Source organism: Manacus vitellinus, unplaced genomic scaffold (assembly GCF_001715985.3).
Source record: "Manacus vitellinus isolate BGI_N305 unplaced genomic scaffold, ASM171598v3 scaffold_58_pilon, whole genome shotgun sequence".
Lineage (NCBI taxonomy): Eukaryota > Metazoa > Chordata > Aves > Passeriformes > Pipridae > Manacus > Manacus vitellinus.
In genome coordinates, this window is record NW_021940671.1 from 199,963 (window position 1) to 218,398 (window position 18,436).

At 39.6% G+C, this 18,436-nt stretch overlaps 1 protein-coding gene across 3 annotated transcripts in view; it reads left to right on the top strand.

Annotated features, from left to right (window-relative positions):
• Positions 1-18,436, top strand: part of CABIN1 (calcineurin binding protein 1) — a 107,585-nt gene that overhangs the window by 74,582 nt on the left and 14,567 nt on the right. For all 3 annotated transcript variants that reach the window (XM_029963276.1, XM_029963277.1, XM_029963278.1), the window contains exons 29-33: positions 2,175-2,338; positions 4,283-4,379; positions 5,604-6,245; positions 6,700-6,774; positions 17,714-18,005. In XM_029963276.1, coding sequence (XP_029819136.1) covers positions 2,175-2,338; positions 4,283-4,379; positions 5,604-6,245; positions 6,700-6,774; positions 17,714-18,005 — 1,270 coding nt within the window. The remainder of the gene's footprint in view (positions 1-2,174; positions 2,339-4,282; positions 4,380-5,603; positions 6,246-6,699; positions 6,775-17,713; positions 18,006-18,436) is intronic.

Consider the following 18,436-nt stretch of genomic DNA (forward strand, 5'->3'; position numbering starts at 1 on the left):
ATATGCAACTTTGTGCCTATCAGAGGGACTTTTTCCTGGCTTTCTGGCTGCAGTTTGTATATTCTGCCACTGCAAATGGTTCTCCTGTGTTATTGTAATTTCTAGGGTAGCATTCAAGTGTATACACGGGGCGTGTGAGAAGGAGCTGCAAAATTATTTCCAACTGATTCCAGATACAGTATCTGATCCAAGTGATCCTCCTGACTCAAATGAAGGATGAGATAATTGCTGAAAAAGACCAGGAACCTACCTACACATTGGCTGTGTTCCACTCCTACAGCGTGCTGTAGTTGACCATAAATTGTTTTGTGTAGTTAAATTGGCTAAGTAGGTTGTTGCAATGTGGTGCCATTATGAGGCATTCACTTGTTTTAGGATTTGGCAGAAGCCCAGTTTACATACGTGCAGAGAAGCAAAAAATAGCAACTCCAGAATCTGTGTCTTTCATCTGTAGCCTGAAAGGAAAGCCATTGTCTGGTTTGGGGGAAGAAGGGCTATCTCTTATTTAAATCAAATGAGTGCTGTTTTACAGAACTGTTACCTACAGGATCTGTAGGTGCTTGAGAGCTGCTGAGCTCTGTGAGCTTTTGACCACCGAGGCAGGGAAGGTGTTTGTGGATCTTGGTTGTTGGGAACAGGAAGAAGCAACAGTTGTGCCTTGGGGGGTCGGTCAGGGTACAGTTTTAGGTACTTTCTGGAAAAAAGAAACTGTGAATAAAAAACTTGAAAGAAAACTTCAGGGAATAAAGAAGAAGAATGGTTTTTCTGTGATCACTAGGGAGTGAGAGTAGGGAGCATGAGGAGAACCAAGAGCAAGAAAATTTGGCAGATTAGTCTGTGCATTATATCTCTTTGAAGTCATTGTTTTCCATGTGAAAACACTAATATTAACACACTGATATTTGTGTGTTGTTTTTTCTTAAGTTCCTATAAATCGTATGGAGTAGAACTGCAGATTCTCTGCAGACATGCAGGGGGAGAGTCCATTGTAGGCTGGGAATTATGGATCTGCTTTTGTGGTCAAATGTCATTTGTGATTGCAGTAATCATTTTCTTTGCTTCCACTTTGTATTAAGTTCTGAAAGGTTTTGCTCACATTGAAAGTAAAGCTAAACAAACCAAAGCAAGACCTTTAAACAAGTATAGAGAGTAAATGTTTGTATATTCTGCTCCCTGAACTGGTTTATAAAGCCAAACTCATTCTCAGTCAGGTACTCCTGTCAATGAGACTATTCTTTCCTGCATTGTCACAAAATGGTTTACATGATCAGAGGATTTTCATCTTAGAAAACTACTGGAGGAAAAGCTTCAGAACCAAATAAAGCATGAGGGAAGGGTTTGTACTGATGCAGCAGCAGTTTTAGTGAATGGCCATAATAGAAGTCTCATTCTAACATGCAAGCATAGTAGTATGTGCAGTGCATCTTTTCAGGTATGGTTGACTAGTGTGTTGACAGCATCCACGATAAACACCTGAAAAAAATCTTGTTAGACTTACTAGGCATTGCAAAATCTGAGCTGACTAACCCTAATTAAATTATGTTTCCTGTCAGTCTCCAGCCTTGCTCCCTAAAGATTCCCTTGTCCCCAAAATTTAATTAGAAGGCACAGGATGTATGCACAAGTATTTGAATCTGCCACTGGAAAATGGATCCTGCTGAGGAATCCGATTCTTCCTATGAGACTGGTTAGTGCTGTGGTGAACACTGATGGTATCAAGGCAGTAACCAAATTCCTAAGATGTCTACTAGCAGATTATTTGAAGATAGAAATTTGCTGTGACTGCATACAAGTAACAGCTTTCAGGCCAGGAAAACTTACTTTAAGTTACTGGGTTTGGCTTAGGAAGGCGTATTCACAGACTTTTAAGAAAAATGCACCATATAATTTGAGCTTCGCTTGCTTTTTCTGGGAATAGTTCAGAAGCATATTTAGAAGGTGTGCTGTGGCTTCTGCAAAGTTTCTCCTTTTTCTGCTGGCAGAAATCAGTTGACTTTAAATCCAGATCTAAATCCGGATCTCCCTGGCTGTGGGACCACAGCAACTGTCTGTCCGTTATTCCCCTGTCCCTCAGTGAGGTTCAGTGTGCTTCGGAATCCGACCCATATTTTCATATTCCTGTCCTTTTCACCTGGGTCTCTCCTTAGAAGTTTCCTCTTTTCCTTCCCCTGCAGGGAATCTGGCGCATCCCCGTGGATGAGATCGACCGCCCGGGCAGTTTTGCGTCTCATATGAACCGCTCTATTGTCCTGCTGCTCAATGTGCTGTCACAGCTAAAGGATTACAACACCTTGCTGAAGGTCTCATCTATGCTGCAGAGAACCCCTGATCAGGGAAAGTATGAGAGTTTTGTTTTAATCCGTTGCTTCGTAAAGCTTTGAAATATGTTTTGTTCGCCGTGTAACTATTTTGTTTAAAGATGTTCTTTGTTTAGGAAAAAAAGCCTTTAGGCAGATCCCTTTGGGAATACAGTGGTTAATTTTTCTCAGGATTACGTTTCTATAATGTAGTTTAGAATTTCTCAGCGTTTCTCCTGAAACTCAGAGCAGCCATACAGGTGCCTTAACAGGCTTACAGGGGTGTTGTGTCACGTGGGGGGACTCACTGGTGTCATTCCCCCTCTGCTCACTCTTGCGTAAGAGCCGTGTCCAGCACAGGGGGTCACGGCCCAGCATCCTGCCTTCCTGTAATCCTTGACGGACTGAACAATGGTTATGTGCCTCTTGGCAGCTGATGCTATTTAAAAAGCTTATCCTGTTCAGGGGTGATCTAATTTTAATTGCATTAACCTTATTTAAGAAAAAAAAAAAACTATTAATGTGAGCTATATACGGATTCGTATCAATGGGAGGACCAAAATAAACATCTTAGGAAAACATTGAAGCAACTGAGGTAAAATTCTAGTAGCTTGCCATGTGGGAAATGTTGAAATTGGTCTCTGGCAAATGCTTAAGAAATTGAACTTGAATGATTGATGGCAATAAGTTGGAGACACTGAAGGTTTCTTCATGTGTTTTCCAGTGTGAGTGTATGTGAATTTGCATGGATTATAGTGTTTCTGGGAACGTCACCACTTGTTCAGCAAACTTGAAGCCAAAAATACTTTGACTTTTAGCATATCAGAAGAACTGGACCATAGAAGGTTTAAATTCTGTCCTGAGCAAGCCTACAGTTGTACTAAAAATATTATGTTATTTATAAGTCTAGACTGAATTTAAAAAACAAGTAATGTGACATGTTGGATCAGCCAGTGCCAACCATGGTGAGCTGTAATCATTACAGGAACTTAGAAATGCAGATATTCTGGGTGTGTCTGGTATATGCCTGGAACAACCCTAGTTTTAAAAATAGGGAGTTTTTAGTTATTACTGAGCTAATGAGGAGTCAGGTGTTTGTATCTTATGTCTGAAAAGCAAACCATAAAATTACACCCTAGGGGGAAAATACATGTATTAAAAATGTTGACCTTTTGACTGAAATAGTACCTTTCAAAGTTATTTACTTGATTTTTAGCCCTCTCATTAAAACCAGCCAATTCTGAAGTAGAAATTTAGTTTTCCGTCAAACTCCATTAGGTTGGATTGATGGCTGGAAATGTTTTCCTTGAAAGCAATCTAAAACATTGTGTCAGAATACACTGAAATTACAGTGCTCTAGTAAATTAAATGAAGCTATAAGTGAATGTTTTATACATACAGTATTATTTTTTTGTAACACTAAATAGGAAAAAAGGTGTTAGCCTACCAATGTTTTAGCTCTAAAAATCCTAGATTCCAAGGCAACTGATATGACTAATGAGAGAGGATTTGCTTGTGTACTTAATCTCACATGCATGCTTTATCCAGAACATGAAAATCACCTGAGAGTTCAGCATAGCTTTGTGTAACTAATACTCTTTTTCAAGAAAGGGTTTGAATAAAAAGCTGGTATTTGAGGGGCACAGAAGGCTCGATACAAGAAAACTGTAAATCTGGTTGTCTGGTTTGCTCTGGGTTTAGTTGTTCAGTGTTGTTCTCTTTGCATTCTCCCATTCCCTCTGTTTGTAGATAGTGTTAACTTCTGCTTCATGGGTGTCATGTTTGATGGTTGTGGAGAGAAACAGCTAAAGTGTTACATTTCAGTAGGCAACCGTAAATGTTTTGTGTGCTTTCTTCTTGTTTTAAAGTTATTGTCTTGGCTTTTCCTTTTTTTTTTTTTATTTTTTTTAATGTCCTGGTTCTTGCCTTGACAGTCCTGTAAGCTTTTGGCAGTTAACTTCATTTGTTCTCTCCCCGTGGCTCAGGAAGTACTTGCGTGATGCAGATCGCCAGGTTCTGGCCCAACAAGCCTTTGTGCTCACAGTGAAAGTGCTGGAGGACACCCTCAACGATCTGACACAGGTAAGGCAGCAGGGCACTTAATGGCTGTCATTTAGTAACTAGGTTTTTCTAGGTTCAGTTTACCCATTCCTTAGATCTCCTGAGAATGAAGGGCTGTGTTGTCAGCACTTATTTCTAATACCTTTTGTTTATATGCCACTACACAAAAAGTTTTATTCCAGTGTTGTTGTTTTCTGGTTTTGAAATCCAGTAGCAAATACAGTTGTTGAAAATGGGTTGCAGTGAGTTTGGTTTGACAGTCCCTTACATTTCAGGTAATGGTATATACATGGAGTGTAGAAAAGCTCTGTTTTCAGGTGGGGTCTATTAGAAATTTCCTTTTAAAATGAACTGAGATTCCTCTTGCAAAACAAAACCAGACAATGAGAAGTTACATGCCTGACCACTTTTAACTGCTAGTCCTTGACAGAACCACACTTGTTATTACATATTATTGTAATCTAGATTTAATTTTTAAAAGTCATATAGAAACTAATCCGTTTCCAGGTTAAGGTAACTGGAAATTGGAGCTTTATTTGGTAAACACATTCAAGGAAGAACTTGCTCCTAAGGGTTTTGCAAGTTAAAAGACTATACCTTTAACAAACTAAATGAAAACATCCTTAAGAACACCAGAACTCTGTATATTAAATAGTTCGTTCATAAATCTGGATGGAAGAATTGTATCATTAGCAATTTTTGAAAGAAGAGATGAGGTTCTGAGGTTTTCTACCTTTGGAACATCACCAAAGAAAAGGTATAAAAATTAAAATACTGTAGCAGGATTTTGCCTACTTCTTGATCTATTAACAAGAAAGTTATGTAAGAGCAACCAAAGAGAAGATTCATAAATTTGAGAGTGATCTGCAGCTGCCAAAAGAAACAGATTGAGTTTTGATTTCAATACATTAGACGAAAAATTTGTGCTGTTAAACGTTGAATTTCATTTATTGGAGCCCAGAGCATGGACTGAAGTAGTGGGGAAAAAAAAAACATTGCAGCTTTGGTCCATCCCGTTGATTTCTCTGTGGTGTTTTCACTGATTAAAATACTTTAATTGTAAGACTTGTGGCTTGGATTAATTAACATTCAGGAACAAAAAAGAATGAACATAGAATAAATGCATTTTTTTCAGCAGAGGCAGTAATGAAAGGTACTTGTTGTCAATATTCATGGTAGTCATTGCTGTGCTCAAATGCTTTCTGATTTCAATGATAACAGAGAAGAATGACTTCTTTTATTAAGGTTTCAGAAGATCAGGGTTCCAAGTCCTCTAACCTTGCTTCAGGAAGGATGACAACAGACGTCTCAAATAAAAGTAGTGCTGAAGAAGGGAAAGATGTCCTTCCCAAAAAGCCAGTTTTATCAGATGGAGTAGTACATAGTACTGAAAATGGAGTAAAGGAAGTGACCCAGGGACAAATTCCCAATGCTATGGACATATTGGAACAAGAGGACAGGAATGAGAAGGAGATTAAGGAGCTCCCTGGCCCTGGCTCAGTTGAGCCTATGGATCTTGATGGCTATTCCAATGACCCTGAAAAAATTGATTCTTCATGTAAACGCAGTGAGCCAGACCGGCTTCAGTCTGGCAGGACCTCAAAGGAGAGAGCTCCAGAGAGCCGGACTCCAGAACTTTCTTTGGAAGAGCTGAGTATCAGCTCGAAACATCAGCAGCAGGCAGCTAAAGGAATAGTTCAAGCAGTACCTACAGAGGAACCTGTCCAGAGATCAAGCAGGAAGAGGAAATTACTTGAGGATGTGGAGTCTGGAAAAACACTCCTGCTCGATGCTTATCGAGTGTGGCAGCAGGGTCAGAAAGTCATGGCCTATGACCTGGGTAAAATTGAGAAGATCATGTCTGAAACGTACATGCTGATTAAGCAGGTAAAGTATTGTATCATTAATTGTAATTTTTCTGTGTGGCCTCGGACATGATTGTAGAACAACAGTAATTGCTAAACCAAGCAGTGTGAAATTGGCCCTATATCTGTTCAAAAGTTGGAGAGAGAAATATCTCCTAAAGAATCATTCTCTTGACAAGACCACTGCTGGAGATGGGGAGTAGGACCCTCCGTGTTTTGAAACTAAATTTCTGAAATCAATTAAGAGGTGCAATACCAATTATGTGGGGTTTGTTCATGCTAAATGTCAGTTTGAATTGAGAGAGTTGAGTATATATCTTTGGATACTTCTGAATAACTTAAGGTCAGCATTCTTCCATAAAGTGCTGCTTCTCCCCCTTACTCCCATGTTCTACATCTCCATTTCATGTCAATTTAATTATATTCATAGATTAGATAAGTAATTATGACTTCATTAGTTGTGATTCTGTGTTTAGGTGGATGAAGAAGCAGCACTTGAACAGGCAGTCAAGTTTTGCCAGGTGCACATGGGAGCATCAGCACAGAAACAGGTGAGCTCTAAAGTCTGACTGCTTCTAACAAGCTTTTGTTAGTTTGTACAGGTAAATCTGTTACTGAGTGTCTGCAGCACTTAGAAATATCTGCTTTCCTTGTATGCTTGTCATCTAAGGTAAGCTGGCCACATTAGTGTAGGGAGCTCATCCCCTTTACTAGAGTTGTTGCTACTGTTTATGTCAGGCTTGAATAGTTTGCATCCCCAAAAGCTATTGGGGAAACCCCAGACCGTCTTCAAATTGAAATATTTATGGCACACTACAGTTTTCCTAATGTCCATGTCATTCCTCAGCATTTCATGGATGGTGATTACTTCTTTCTGATCCCTAAGGGCAAACCACCTCATCAACTCTTCCCTGGCTAACACTGCACTCTGCTCCAGAAATACCACATAGCTCTTCTCTCAACTTGCATGGTTGAGAATCTGATTTTAACTCTATTATATTACTGGTTTTAGCTTGTAGTTTCTGGATTTATCCAGCAAACAGTTATAGAGCTTTAGAGCCATTGTTATTTATCAGTCCTTAATGTGAAATCAAAGCCATGATTTCATGGATGAATGAGGTGTTTCATGGTCATTCATTTTGCAGCAAGCCATCAGTTGAATGCCCCAAAGTATTTAATAATTTTGTATTTTCCGTAATTTTTCTTTTTTTTTTAGTTAAACTGTGCATTTGTATAATGCATCTCCTTACAGAGTAACAGGAGAGGATGTAAGAGGGAAAATAGGGTTTTTTCTTTATTAGATTTTCGTGGAAGTAACCTTCTCCAATTTATGCCCCTCAGGAAGCCAGTAACATTTTTCCATTGAGTAATAGAAATGAACAGAAATGTCAAGAGAAGTATTTATTCTAGTAGTGTTTGTTTGATCATAGCCTGGTATTTAAGGTTTTAATTGTTTTTTAATAAAGACATGCTGGCTCAGCATGTTAAGTCTTTTTCAGTTTATTTTGGGGAAAACCAGACTTTATCACGCTTAGATTTATGACTTTAAAAAATAAAAATAATTTGCTAATAAGCTTCTTTAAAAAGTAATGTTGCTGTTTGTTTTATGCATGTATTCACCTTTTTAAAAACCATTCACCGAATTCTCATCTATCAACCCAGTTCCTTGCTGGGCTTTCTTGAAGGTTCTGGGGATGTGATTGCTATTCCAGCTCTTCCAGCAGAGTCAAGGGTTACTCAGGCAAAACATGAGAACGGTGAAAAACCTGCACACAAACTAATCTTGAAAGTAGACACAATAGGTGAGCTTGTATTTAACTGCACTGGCAACGATAAGATTTCCTGTTAAATCACTTGAAATAAAACACAGCTCTTAACACGTGGCACTTTGCAGCTTGGAAGCTTTCCCTTGTAGGAAGCAGTCCCAGCTAACGAGGTTATTACATCCTGCAGTCTCATTTTCGTCTGCTCCGAGCAGGATCCTGCAGGCCGTGTGAAGCTGCTGCACTGCTCGTGTAACACTAGGAATTAGTGTGGAGACACAGGAATAGCCACTCTCGTAGACATCTGTCTGTTTTCAACAGATTGAATCCTGTTTTATTTAAAATTGGCAAGTGTTTGCCTTCTGTAAGCAAATGATGTCATGTATAGAGCTGGTGCAGCCGGGGGAAGTGCTTTGTTACTGCATAGTTTGAGTAGGTTTGCAGGGCCTGTGGTTCTTCAGTCACTTATCCCAAGCAATTGACAGTCAAAAAAAAAAAAGTGAGTGCAAAATCCACCTTGATTTATATCTTTGTCTGCTGGCTGTTGTATTTTACAGTTCCAGGCATTATATGGTTTCTTTATGAATGTTTTCACTTGCTCCTAAAATTAGGAATTATTTAAATTATGGTTTTTCAACTTTCTTCCAGACTGGTTATGTTTTTTAACCTAAATATTTAACAACTATGTTGAAATCTTTTTCTGTGCCTCTTCAGGCACAAGCAGGAAACAATACAGCAGTCAGTAAACGGAATTGGACAAAGTGGGTTCTTACACTTGTGTGATGAGATCTAATCTTTTTAATAGCTTGGCAATACTGTGACTCTTTGACCTGGTTTCAGAAATTCTCTGTGGTTGTCATGAGTGATGCAATGCTAATGTGTTTTGAGCCATTGAGACTTACATCATGGTCTGCAGTCAGCTGAACACATGGGAAGTGGCTTAGGAAGGGCTTGGGGTTTCAGAAGGGTTCCTCTGTATGTGGGGCTGCTGTTCCTAGTGCAGGTGGTGCTCAGCACCTTCACAGAGTGCTTAGACTTGTAGTGCCTGTAACAGAAAGGTGTGTGCATGTGTCCTTGGTGCAGACTTGGCTGAAATGCTGTAATATTAGAGCTCTGGTTGCACAAAATCACTTGAGCATCATCTTACCAATTAAACATCTTCTCAAACTTAATTGGACCCAACTCTTGCTTTTCAGGAGTAATTTGTTTTCCCATAGCAAACTCCATTTTGCTTTACCAAATCCTACTAAAGGGGGCTTTAAGTTTTTAATGTCTGAAGACCTGAAAGTCATTCAAAGAGGCTCCCAAAGAGGGAATTGTGGGCTTGAAAAAGCTGCTAGTAAATACAATATAAATGAATCCATGTATTGTTACCCTATTCAGGGGGGACAGAGGTTTTAACTTTATGAATAATTTGGGCTGTGGTTGTATCTGGCTGGGTTCAGTGTTATGTAATACATATTTACTGCCAAACCATAATGGTGAAGTAAAATCTGAACTTGTAACACTTATGTAAAAGCGAAATGGGGGGAAGACTCAAATGTGTGCAGGTTTGTTTTTTTTTTAATAAAAAGGTAAATCTTTTATGGAGTATGGAAACAGAGCAGCATAAATAGACAGGATCCCAGTAATTGATACAAAAATGTGTTCAGTTAGTTTCCGGGACATTTCTTTCAGTACATGATAATAATAACAATAATTATTTTTAAGTGATGTATTCATCAACTTTGGAACATCTTGGTTCAAAATCTAAAGAGTGGTGATGCAACATTCTTAAATGCTGATATTAATGCTGTTGTGGAGAAGGGGTGTAGCCAGAAGTAATTCCTCCTTTTTTGCCCTTTTGCCTTTAAGTTCTTAAGTGTGAGCAAGACTTTTGATAGACACATATCAAATGGGCTGAAATTGCTGTCCAGTGGTGGTCACTGTGTCATTACTAGTTAAGTAACTAAAGTTACCCTAGAGATTAATTCACTTCGTGGTCAAGCAGCATTTTGAAGGATTCTTGTTCTTTTCTTTGGTTTTCTGTCTGAGAATGTTATCTAAAAGATTTACAGAGATCCTGAAAGCAGTCAGCTATTGCTGTGAGTTATAAGATATATTTTTAGTCTTGCCATCTATGATTTTCATATGAAATTAATGGTCCCTGGAAATGGAATCCCAAGGAGGCCTTGTTGAGGGAGAATGAAAGATCGAGGCAGACTAGTTTGACTTTGAAGTAGCATTGTACTTAAATATGTGGTGCTGGGGACCAACGAGGGGACACACTGGCAGAAAGCAGTTGTAAGGCTTCTAGATAATTAGAGATTTTCTAATAAGACTTTCCACTGGCTGCCTAAAATTGGTCCTATTAAATTCTTCATTTTATGCTGTTAGGACATATTGACATGGTAAAGTTATTGCAGCACAAGCTACGATGAAGCCTTGTAGTGCACAGAATATTCATCATGTGGAGATACTTCAGTCAAAGAACCCATCTGTCTTCTTTTTTTCCTGGACTTGCAATTTGAAAAGGTATTTTTGTTACTGTGGACTTAATATTGAATGCCTTATTACTAAAATTAAAGCTTTCCCCCATGTTGAAAGTCACGACAGATAAAACTGTGGTTTTGTGTTAGGGTATCTCTAATCCTGGGAACTGAATTTATATAAAACAAATAGCTTAAAACATTGCAGACATCAGTGTTGCACACAGGGCTGGATTTAACATCTCTAAAAATACAAGAGCATTCAAAGGCAAAGTTCCAAAATGCCATTAAGTCTCTGGTCCTGTGTTGTGACCCTTGAGAATACGGGACTGTGTGTAGAAAGCCTTAGTAATGGGTAGCATTGTAGGAGCTGAAACTTCTATTGGCTCCTCATGGTATAGTATATCATCTAATGTCATGAGAAGGGGCTATTTCAACATTGCTGAGTTATTTCAGACTCACTGCTGCCTTAGCCAAAAAATCCTTGTTCTGGGACCAACTCCATCCCTGAAGTGTGAGGGAGAGAAAAGAAATTTTCAGCTGCCCTTTCCTGCTCCAGCTGCCAAACCTTGAGCTCTCCCTGCTCCATTCTGACTGATCAAATCCTCCCTTTCACCTTTTGCTTCACTCACCTCTTCCAAAGTAACACATCCATGACCACCTCCTCCCACTGGCTGGTGCCAAACTCCAAGTGCTTTCCCCATTTCTTTCTCTAAACCTACAGTGAGAACTCATCAGCAGATTTCAATGTCAGGTCTAATTAAACATGATACTTCATGAAGAAGCTGCCACCAGAATCAAAACAAGTAAATTTTATTATAAACACAGAGGCACAATCAGGTTATGCAAAGGAGTCGTGCCTTTCAGGCTCCTCGTGGACTGCCAGCATGATCCCTGGTTTTATAAAGTTCTGCTGCTTCTGTAATATAAAAGCAGTATTTCCTAAGGGAAGGTGCTGGTTTAGTGCTGCTCTCACTGCCCTTCTCTAGTTCCAAAACAGGTAACTGGGGTCTTATATTCTCCTTGCACCAGTGTTTGCCTCTTCCCAGTGCTGGTGATGAGTTGTCTGAATACACAGCCTCGTACTGGAGAATTTTAGGGGATCGTGAGTGATGGGTTTGCTGTACAGGGACTACATCTGAAACCACACACAACGTCAGAAGCACTCAGATTGACTCTGGAGCATCAGTCTAGTGATAGTACAGTCCCTAAGTTGGACCTTACTTGTGACATTTTATTTGGAAGAGGAAAAAATTATCTTCTGTGAGTGAAGCTAGAGGGTACTCCCATGGATTTTTTCCCCTTCTGCTGTGGAATGCAATCAGCACTGCAGTGACACGGGCTTTAAGGCTTTTTTCTTCAAGGAGGAAACTTGAGAGTGACTTGTTTGAACTACCTTGGGTGTCTAGAGCGTTTTCTTCTCGAATTCTCACATTAGAAGAAACCCCCACAAAGCAACAAACCACCAAGCTGTTCTCTTCAGGAAGCAGCTAAAAGCCTTCTGTAAAGGCACTTTGCTGGGGATGGGAGGAGATCAGGAAAATATTAAATAATTAGAAAATAATCATCTCTAGTTCTACCTCATGTGTTTTCTCCCCCTTTTTGTTCCACCCACATGCTGCTAATTTTCATCTTTTCTTCCTGCACATCAAGACGTCAGAGACTGCTTACAGAAAAAGTTGTTTTTCCTGAGTTGTCTGTGTGCTTTATTAATGCAGCAAAGATGACAAGAAAGGAGGGGGAAGGAGGAGGTGGGGATGGGGGGGACAAAAGGACGAGCTCTTTCATGGTCTCCTACCAAAGGGTGACCATTTTGTTCACTGTTGCATTTGCCAGTTGCCATGGCATCCCCCTCTCACTCTATCCTGGAGGTGTATTCTTGATATAATTAACAGCTCTCCTCCTTCTGTCTCCTGCAGAAAGCAATCATTAAGTGAACATGAAGGAAAGAAGAGACACTTTTTATCTTTTACTTTGTATATTAATATTTTTCATCCTGCTACCTGATCTCTCTTGGCCCAATAATGAGGTTTTTGTGTATGGAAGCGTTGCTGGAGTATGGCTGCCTGTGCAGAGCAGGACTTTGAGCCCCTGCATGTATTTGTGTAAATGGGATATTTACTTAGGCTGGAGTGCAGGTCAGTCATATGTATTTAAGCCTTTGTTATTCTCTGTATATAAAACTCTAGTCTTAGGAAATACGAGGTTCTCCAGAATCTGGATCATGGATACTGCTACTATTTCTAATGTACCTGGAAGAAAACTTCCAAATAAGATTTCTTTCAAATACTGCTGTAGAGAGATTGAGAGGGGAAAAAAAGAATGAATAGGCATAGTTTAATTAAAGCACAATACTGAGCAGCAGTTGGAGTGGTAATACTGTGGAATGTGGCCAGCATATTGTTCACCCCGTTTGTGTGACAGCTCCCAGGTTTTGTGGGAATGTGCTGGTAATCCTTCTACAAAGGCACACCTTTCTGTGAGGTGGATTCTGACTTCAGTCCTACTACTGTGCTAAACTCAGGCATGGGAATAATTTAAAAAAAAAAAAAAAGGCAATAAAATGTTATGTAACAGTTGCAGTGCCAGCATCTTTCGTTAGGAAACTTCTGTTGGGAAAACCGTCACTTTCCCTTTCTTTGGAACATTTGGTTGTTACTTTTTCCCACAGCCTCAGGGCAGTGAGCCCTTCCAGGAGCAGGAGCAGCAAGGTTGCTGCAGGATTTCTTGGTTTTTCAAAATGTGTTTTGAGAAAACAGTAAGTATGGTAAAAAAGAAACCCTTGGTCAGGTTATCTAGTTTATGACTTCACAGATAGGCTACAAAGTAAAATTTTTCCTATGCTTTATCTTAAGGCACAATTTCTCTTTGTTGCTGCTGTTGTCTCACTACTGAAATGCCTCACTGGGAAACTATAGGGAGCTGCTTTTGCACTAACTTCTGTGAAAAAATTCTGCACTTTTGCTGATACTTTTATTGTGGAAGTGTGTCCCAGTGCTGGCTTTCCAGCATTTCCCTCACTTCTTTTTGTCTCAGCTTTCAACATGGGAAGACTTTGTCCATAGCTTCCCTGAAGCTGAATGAACTCTTTGAGGAGTCTTCTAAAATAGTCAAAGTTCTAACAAATGAGGAGCCTGATTTTGTAACCTGTATAGGTCAGAAATAGTCACAGTTTACACAGACGTGCATCTAATTGTTCATTTAAATTTCACCTTTATACATTCTTCAAAATAAGGAACATTTTTGCTAATTTTTTTGAAGAAGAGCAAATAAGATAATGGGTCTTTATGGAAGCAATGGACCATCTATGACACATCATTTGGATATTAATAAGCCTTAAATGTTTCCTCCATCCACTTTGGTAGTATAGCAGTCAGTGGAAAAGTAGTACTGCATACCCTTCAGTACCTCATCTATTGTTTTTTTTAAATCTAGAAGGAAGTTCAGTCTTGACTAGATGAACCTGTAATTACAATGAAAGACAGAAAGAAGGCAGATAAGAGTTTTCATTTTAGGTCAGTTATATGCACTTGTTCTGTAAGTAGCATCCTCATCAATGTAAGAAAAGATTTGTTTCCTCTTGATGACTAAATCCACTTCATAACAGTGGTAGTAACAAAGACACTGAGCATGGTGAGGTGGATTGGAGGGGGGAAAGGAAAAGTTCTGACTTAGGTTATGACTTAGTGCCACAGCAAAGTAAAAATTAAAAAATAATCTCCTAATGAGAAACCACGTAAAACACTGGTAAAGGATTGTCACTGCCTCTCAGTTTCCTACAGTATATCTGTGGAAAAAATATGCTTTGCTGCTGGTTTAGCAGTAGAAATAGATGAACATAAAGGGCTACTGATAAATCCAAGACTTCCTGTAATGAGTTTTTCTGGGTTTATTTCTCAGCTGTGGTGTTACAAGGTCCTGTGTTTTCCTGCAGGATGATGAAATGTGGCCCCGTAAATCTTGAGCAGTATAGTTAGTGACATTGTCCTGACCTGGGCTTTGTGAGTAGCATCACTTACTGCTCAGGGGTACTGGAATTCTTGCCCCTTCACTAAAACCAAAATCTTTTAAAGAATGTGTGCCTCACTGTGATGCTCATCTGAGCTTTGTGCTTACAACTTTTGGGTGGTCTTCAGTTTCTGAGTCCAGTAAAACATAGGAAACAGGTTTAAATCCCTTTTCTTAGGGCTCTGTGAGTTGCAGAATGCACAGTAGCCAACAGTGGGTTTTTTGATACTTGGCTCTCAATTTAAAGGAAGCTTTCTCTTCCTTTTTTATTTCACCCCATCTTTTGAGAAAAGAAAGTCATTGAGAGGATTTTTGTTTTCTCTTCCCAAGGTCTCTGTTTTTATTGGGTTGAAAAGAACCTGTCTGTTTGCAGCAGCCTTACACAGCTCTTCGCCAGGTCGCATCTGGAAGGTTCCTTTTAAAGCCATAAACACAACAGTCTTTGTTGTCTTTCTTTTGCATAAGGCTGCACTTCTTGACTACACATTAGAATTTTTGGTCATGGTTTTACTGAGACAAAAACATCATGTTATTTTCAGCTTTATTGTTTTGTGCAAATAAAATGTTTCTCTTATTATGAGGGAGGCTGATTTTCTGGAAAAAAAAAAAAATCCTGCCCAAGCCACAACTTCACCTGGGGGAACTGATCCAAAGTAAAAACTGGTTTATTTTTCTTGCCCCCAATACAGCATCTTCATTTTGAGAGAAATTAAATATGAGTTTGGTTCCATCTTTGTATAACAGTAGGGGTTGTTTCATTCTCAACCTTTTCTCCCTCTGTGCTTGATCATCTACAACTTACAAGATGGCCTTTCTGTGTTTGTCCCTGCCTCCACTGCCTAGTTTAATGTGTGTTGGTTAGTTGGCCTCACTGATGCCTTAGGTGATGGGATGTATTGAGTGACACCAACCTGGAGGGCGTGGTCAGTGTGCCAGAAAGCCAGGCTACCTGCCATTCCAGGGAATCCAGTCGATGAGGATTGCATTGACAGGAACTACCTGAAGGTTCAAAGAGAAATTGAGAGTCCTGCACCTGGAGCAGAATGATCCCTGTGCAGCCTGACAGGGGAACAGCTCTGCCAGAAAAGATTTGGAGCCCTGGGCAAGAGGTTGGACGCAGGTCAACCATGTGTCCTTACAGCTGTGAGGTCAGAGAGAGCTGAGGTGCTTCATCCTGGTGAGGAGAAGAGTAATGGAGGGTGGGGTTATGGAACTGTGATCTGCAGAAGAAAGGAAGGAACCAGACAAGAGGCACCATTTAAAGTTGCAGCAAGAGAAATGTGGATGAAGTAACTGGAAAGAAGTGTTCACTGTGAAGGTGGTAAAACACTGGAACAGGGACCTGGGGAGGCTTTCAAATGTCCATCCTTGGCAGAGTTTGGAATTGGGCTGATCCAACTGCAGAGTCAGCTCAGCTTTGAGCAGGAGGTTGGACTGGAGACCTCCAGAGGTCCCCTCCAGCAGGAGTTACTCCATGGTCTTGCACTCTTTCTCTCCCTAATCATTTTTCTTCTGAGTACCAGCCAAGTACTGCTGACTTACTTTCCGAGTGTCCTCTTTCTGTCTGGAAATAGCTGTGCATTTTTATAGAAGTGCAGTTTGAGATGCAGATATATTTTTAAGATCTGTGTACCTAAATAGTAGTACCTTCACGTGTTTCTCATGAAGAAACTTTGGATACAATACAAGCACAGATATGTCAGGTTCTACATCATGGATCAGACAAGTTAATGAAGCACATGGGTGTGAAGGGTTTTCCCTTTAAATCACAGCTGAAAACATTTCCTCTAGTGATCTCACTTCTGGCTTAAGGCTTTCTTCTGCAGTTTAATTTATATCAGGTTTGTGTGATTCCATTTGTATGTGGAGACCTTTAATTTTGGAACTGATGCTTTAAGCTTCAGAAACTTGCAGCTTTCAGAGGCAGAATAGACCTTTTTCTGATCTAGTATGGTAATTGCTGTGAATATAGCTGCTGTATTTTATTTTTTTGTGTACACATGGAATCTGGTAGGTTTTAATTGTATGCTTTTTAGAGATTGATTAATCAAGTTCAGGAACTTCAAAAATACATTCCACCAATTATTAAAAAAAAAAAGTACTCGTGTTCTTCCCACCTTTGAATTTTAAATATGCATTTTCTCGAGCTGGAAGTTGCTCTGTTCTGTCAGTGAAATTCTACTGACTCTTCTGGCATTGTAATAAATCTTTGGTCATCTAGGACATTAGGGCCCAATTTGATTTTACATTTGCCAGCAGAACTCTGTTTCTATTTCAAACATTCATACTCTATCACCATGGTTAAAATGAGGGGTTTTTTTTACAGTAGAGAGGTATGAGACAGACAATTAAACATCTGAGAATTCCATTCAACCGTATCCTTTACGGTCCAATAAGTTTCCATTAAATGAAGACTGCAAAGAGTGTGAAATAAATGCTTTCTGTGGCCTCACAGGCAAGAATACTTTATTTGATTACTGATAACAATTATAGAGAAGATACTCATTTTATGGATACTTTTGTTCCCTTCTTTGGTGAATTTATGTCCCCCTTCTACCTTCTGTCTATATAATAAATGACACTGTATTAAATTTTTAGCACTGGCTTTGGAGAATAGCGTTGCTCTTGGTGCCACTCCTATGTCTGCACAGGCAGCAGCTCTCACTGAGCCTGTTCCAATTGGACACCAGTGTTATTCAGTTCTGCAGTTACCAGGAATTTATGATTTGAGGTTAGGCTGATTGCTTATTTTACAAGCAAATACGTTCTTCTGCTTTCTCCATTTCTTCTCCCATCATTCCCTAAGAATTATTTCTTGTAATAATTTGCAAAGTCTCCTAAAGCACTGCAGATCTGTTTGTTCTGGTCAAGCATTTGTCAACATATTTTTAAATTAAATAAATGTGTTTCTGTTTATAGGAGATTGTAACTCATGCTTAATTACAGAGTTCAGAAAAGTGTGTTTTGTTGCGAGGGATGTGTTAAATAAAACTTTGTAAATGTGAGTGTGGATAAGTGTTAAGGTGCTAGTTTGATAAACAGACCATAAAGAACAGAAAAATAATCCATAAGGGAGAAAAGATTTCTTTATAATAGTGATTGAGTCACTGTTATGTTATTTCCACTTTAGAGAGGGTATTTTCTGTCTGTAAAATGTTGTGCTGCTTGCAGCAGTCACTGAAGCAGATAGAACATGCAGAATTACTGATGTTTCCTCACTATCTCTGCCTGCTCTTTTTTTTTTAATGTAGTCCACAGGAGAAGCCCCCACAACCCCAAAGCATACGAAGGACAACAGAGAGAGTTTCTTCCCAGTAGCACCAGCCACACTGCATCCTGCCCCAGTGAATCCAGACACTGTGACTCCTGAAAACCTCCTGAGACTGAACGACCTGCATTCCAAATCCAAACCAGCCTCCTCTTCTTCATCCTCTTCCTCCTCAGCATCTTCAGTACCTGCATCCCAGGAGTCACACAGGGACACTGAGCACCTCCGAAGTCAAACTGCAGAGGCTGCCCCCAGCATGAGTGACATTGCCCGTGGTAAGTCTCAGGGAGACACAACGTTTTGGCCCCCTCTACTCAGTTTCCCACGGCCACATGGTGAGTTAGTGCTCCAGTTCTGATTCTGGCCCATTTTCTGATCCCTAGACCACATTCAAAAAGCTACACAGATTTTTGCCTTGGTCCTGAAATGGGTACACCTACATAATTAATACATACGTTAATTTGTAGGATAGTTATCACTCTCGGTGTAATTTGTATGTGGAATCATGGAATAGCAGCCTAAAAATATTCATCTGTTTTAGAGAATTTAAGTCTCTAGCAGCATTAAAATTGAAATTGTTTTGCTTTCTTCAAAGAGTTGAGGATCTAGGCCTTTTAACTTCTTAAAAGATTTAAGGTATTTTAAAGTGATTACCATTGAAATAAATTGCTGGGCAGCCTACATCTGTCTTAGAAGTGCCTGATTA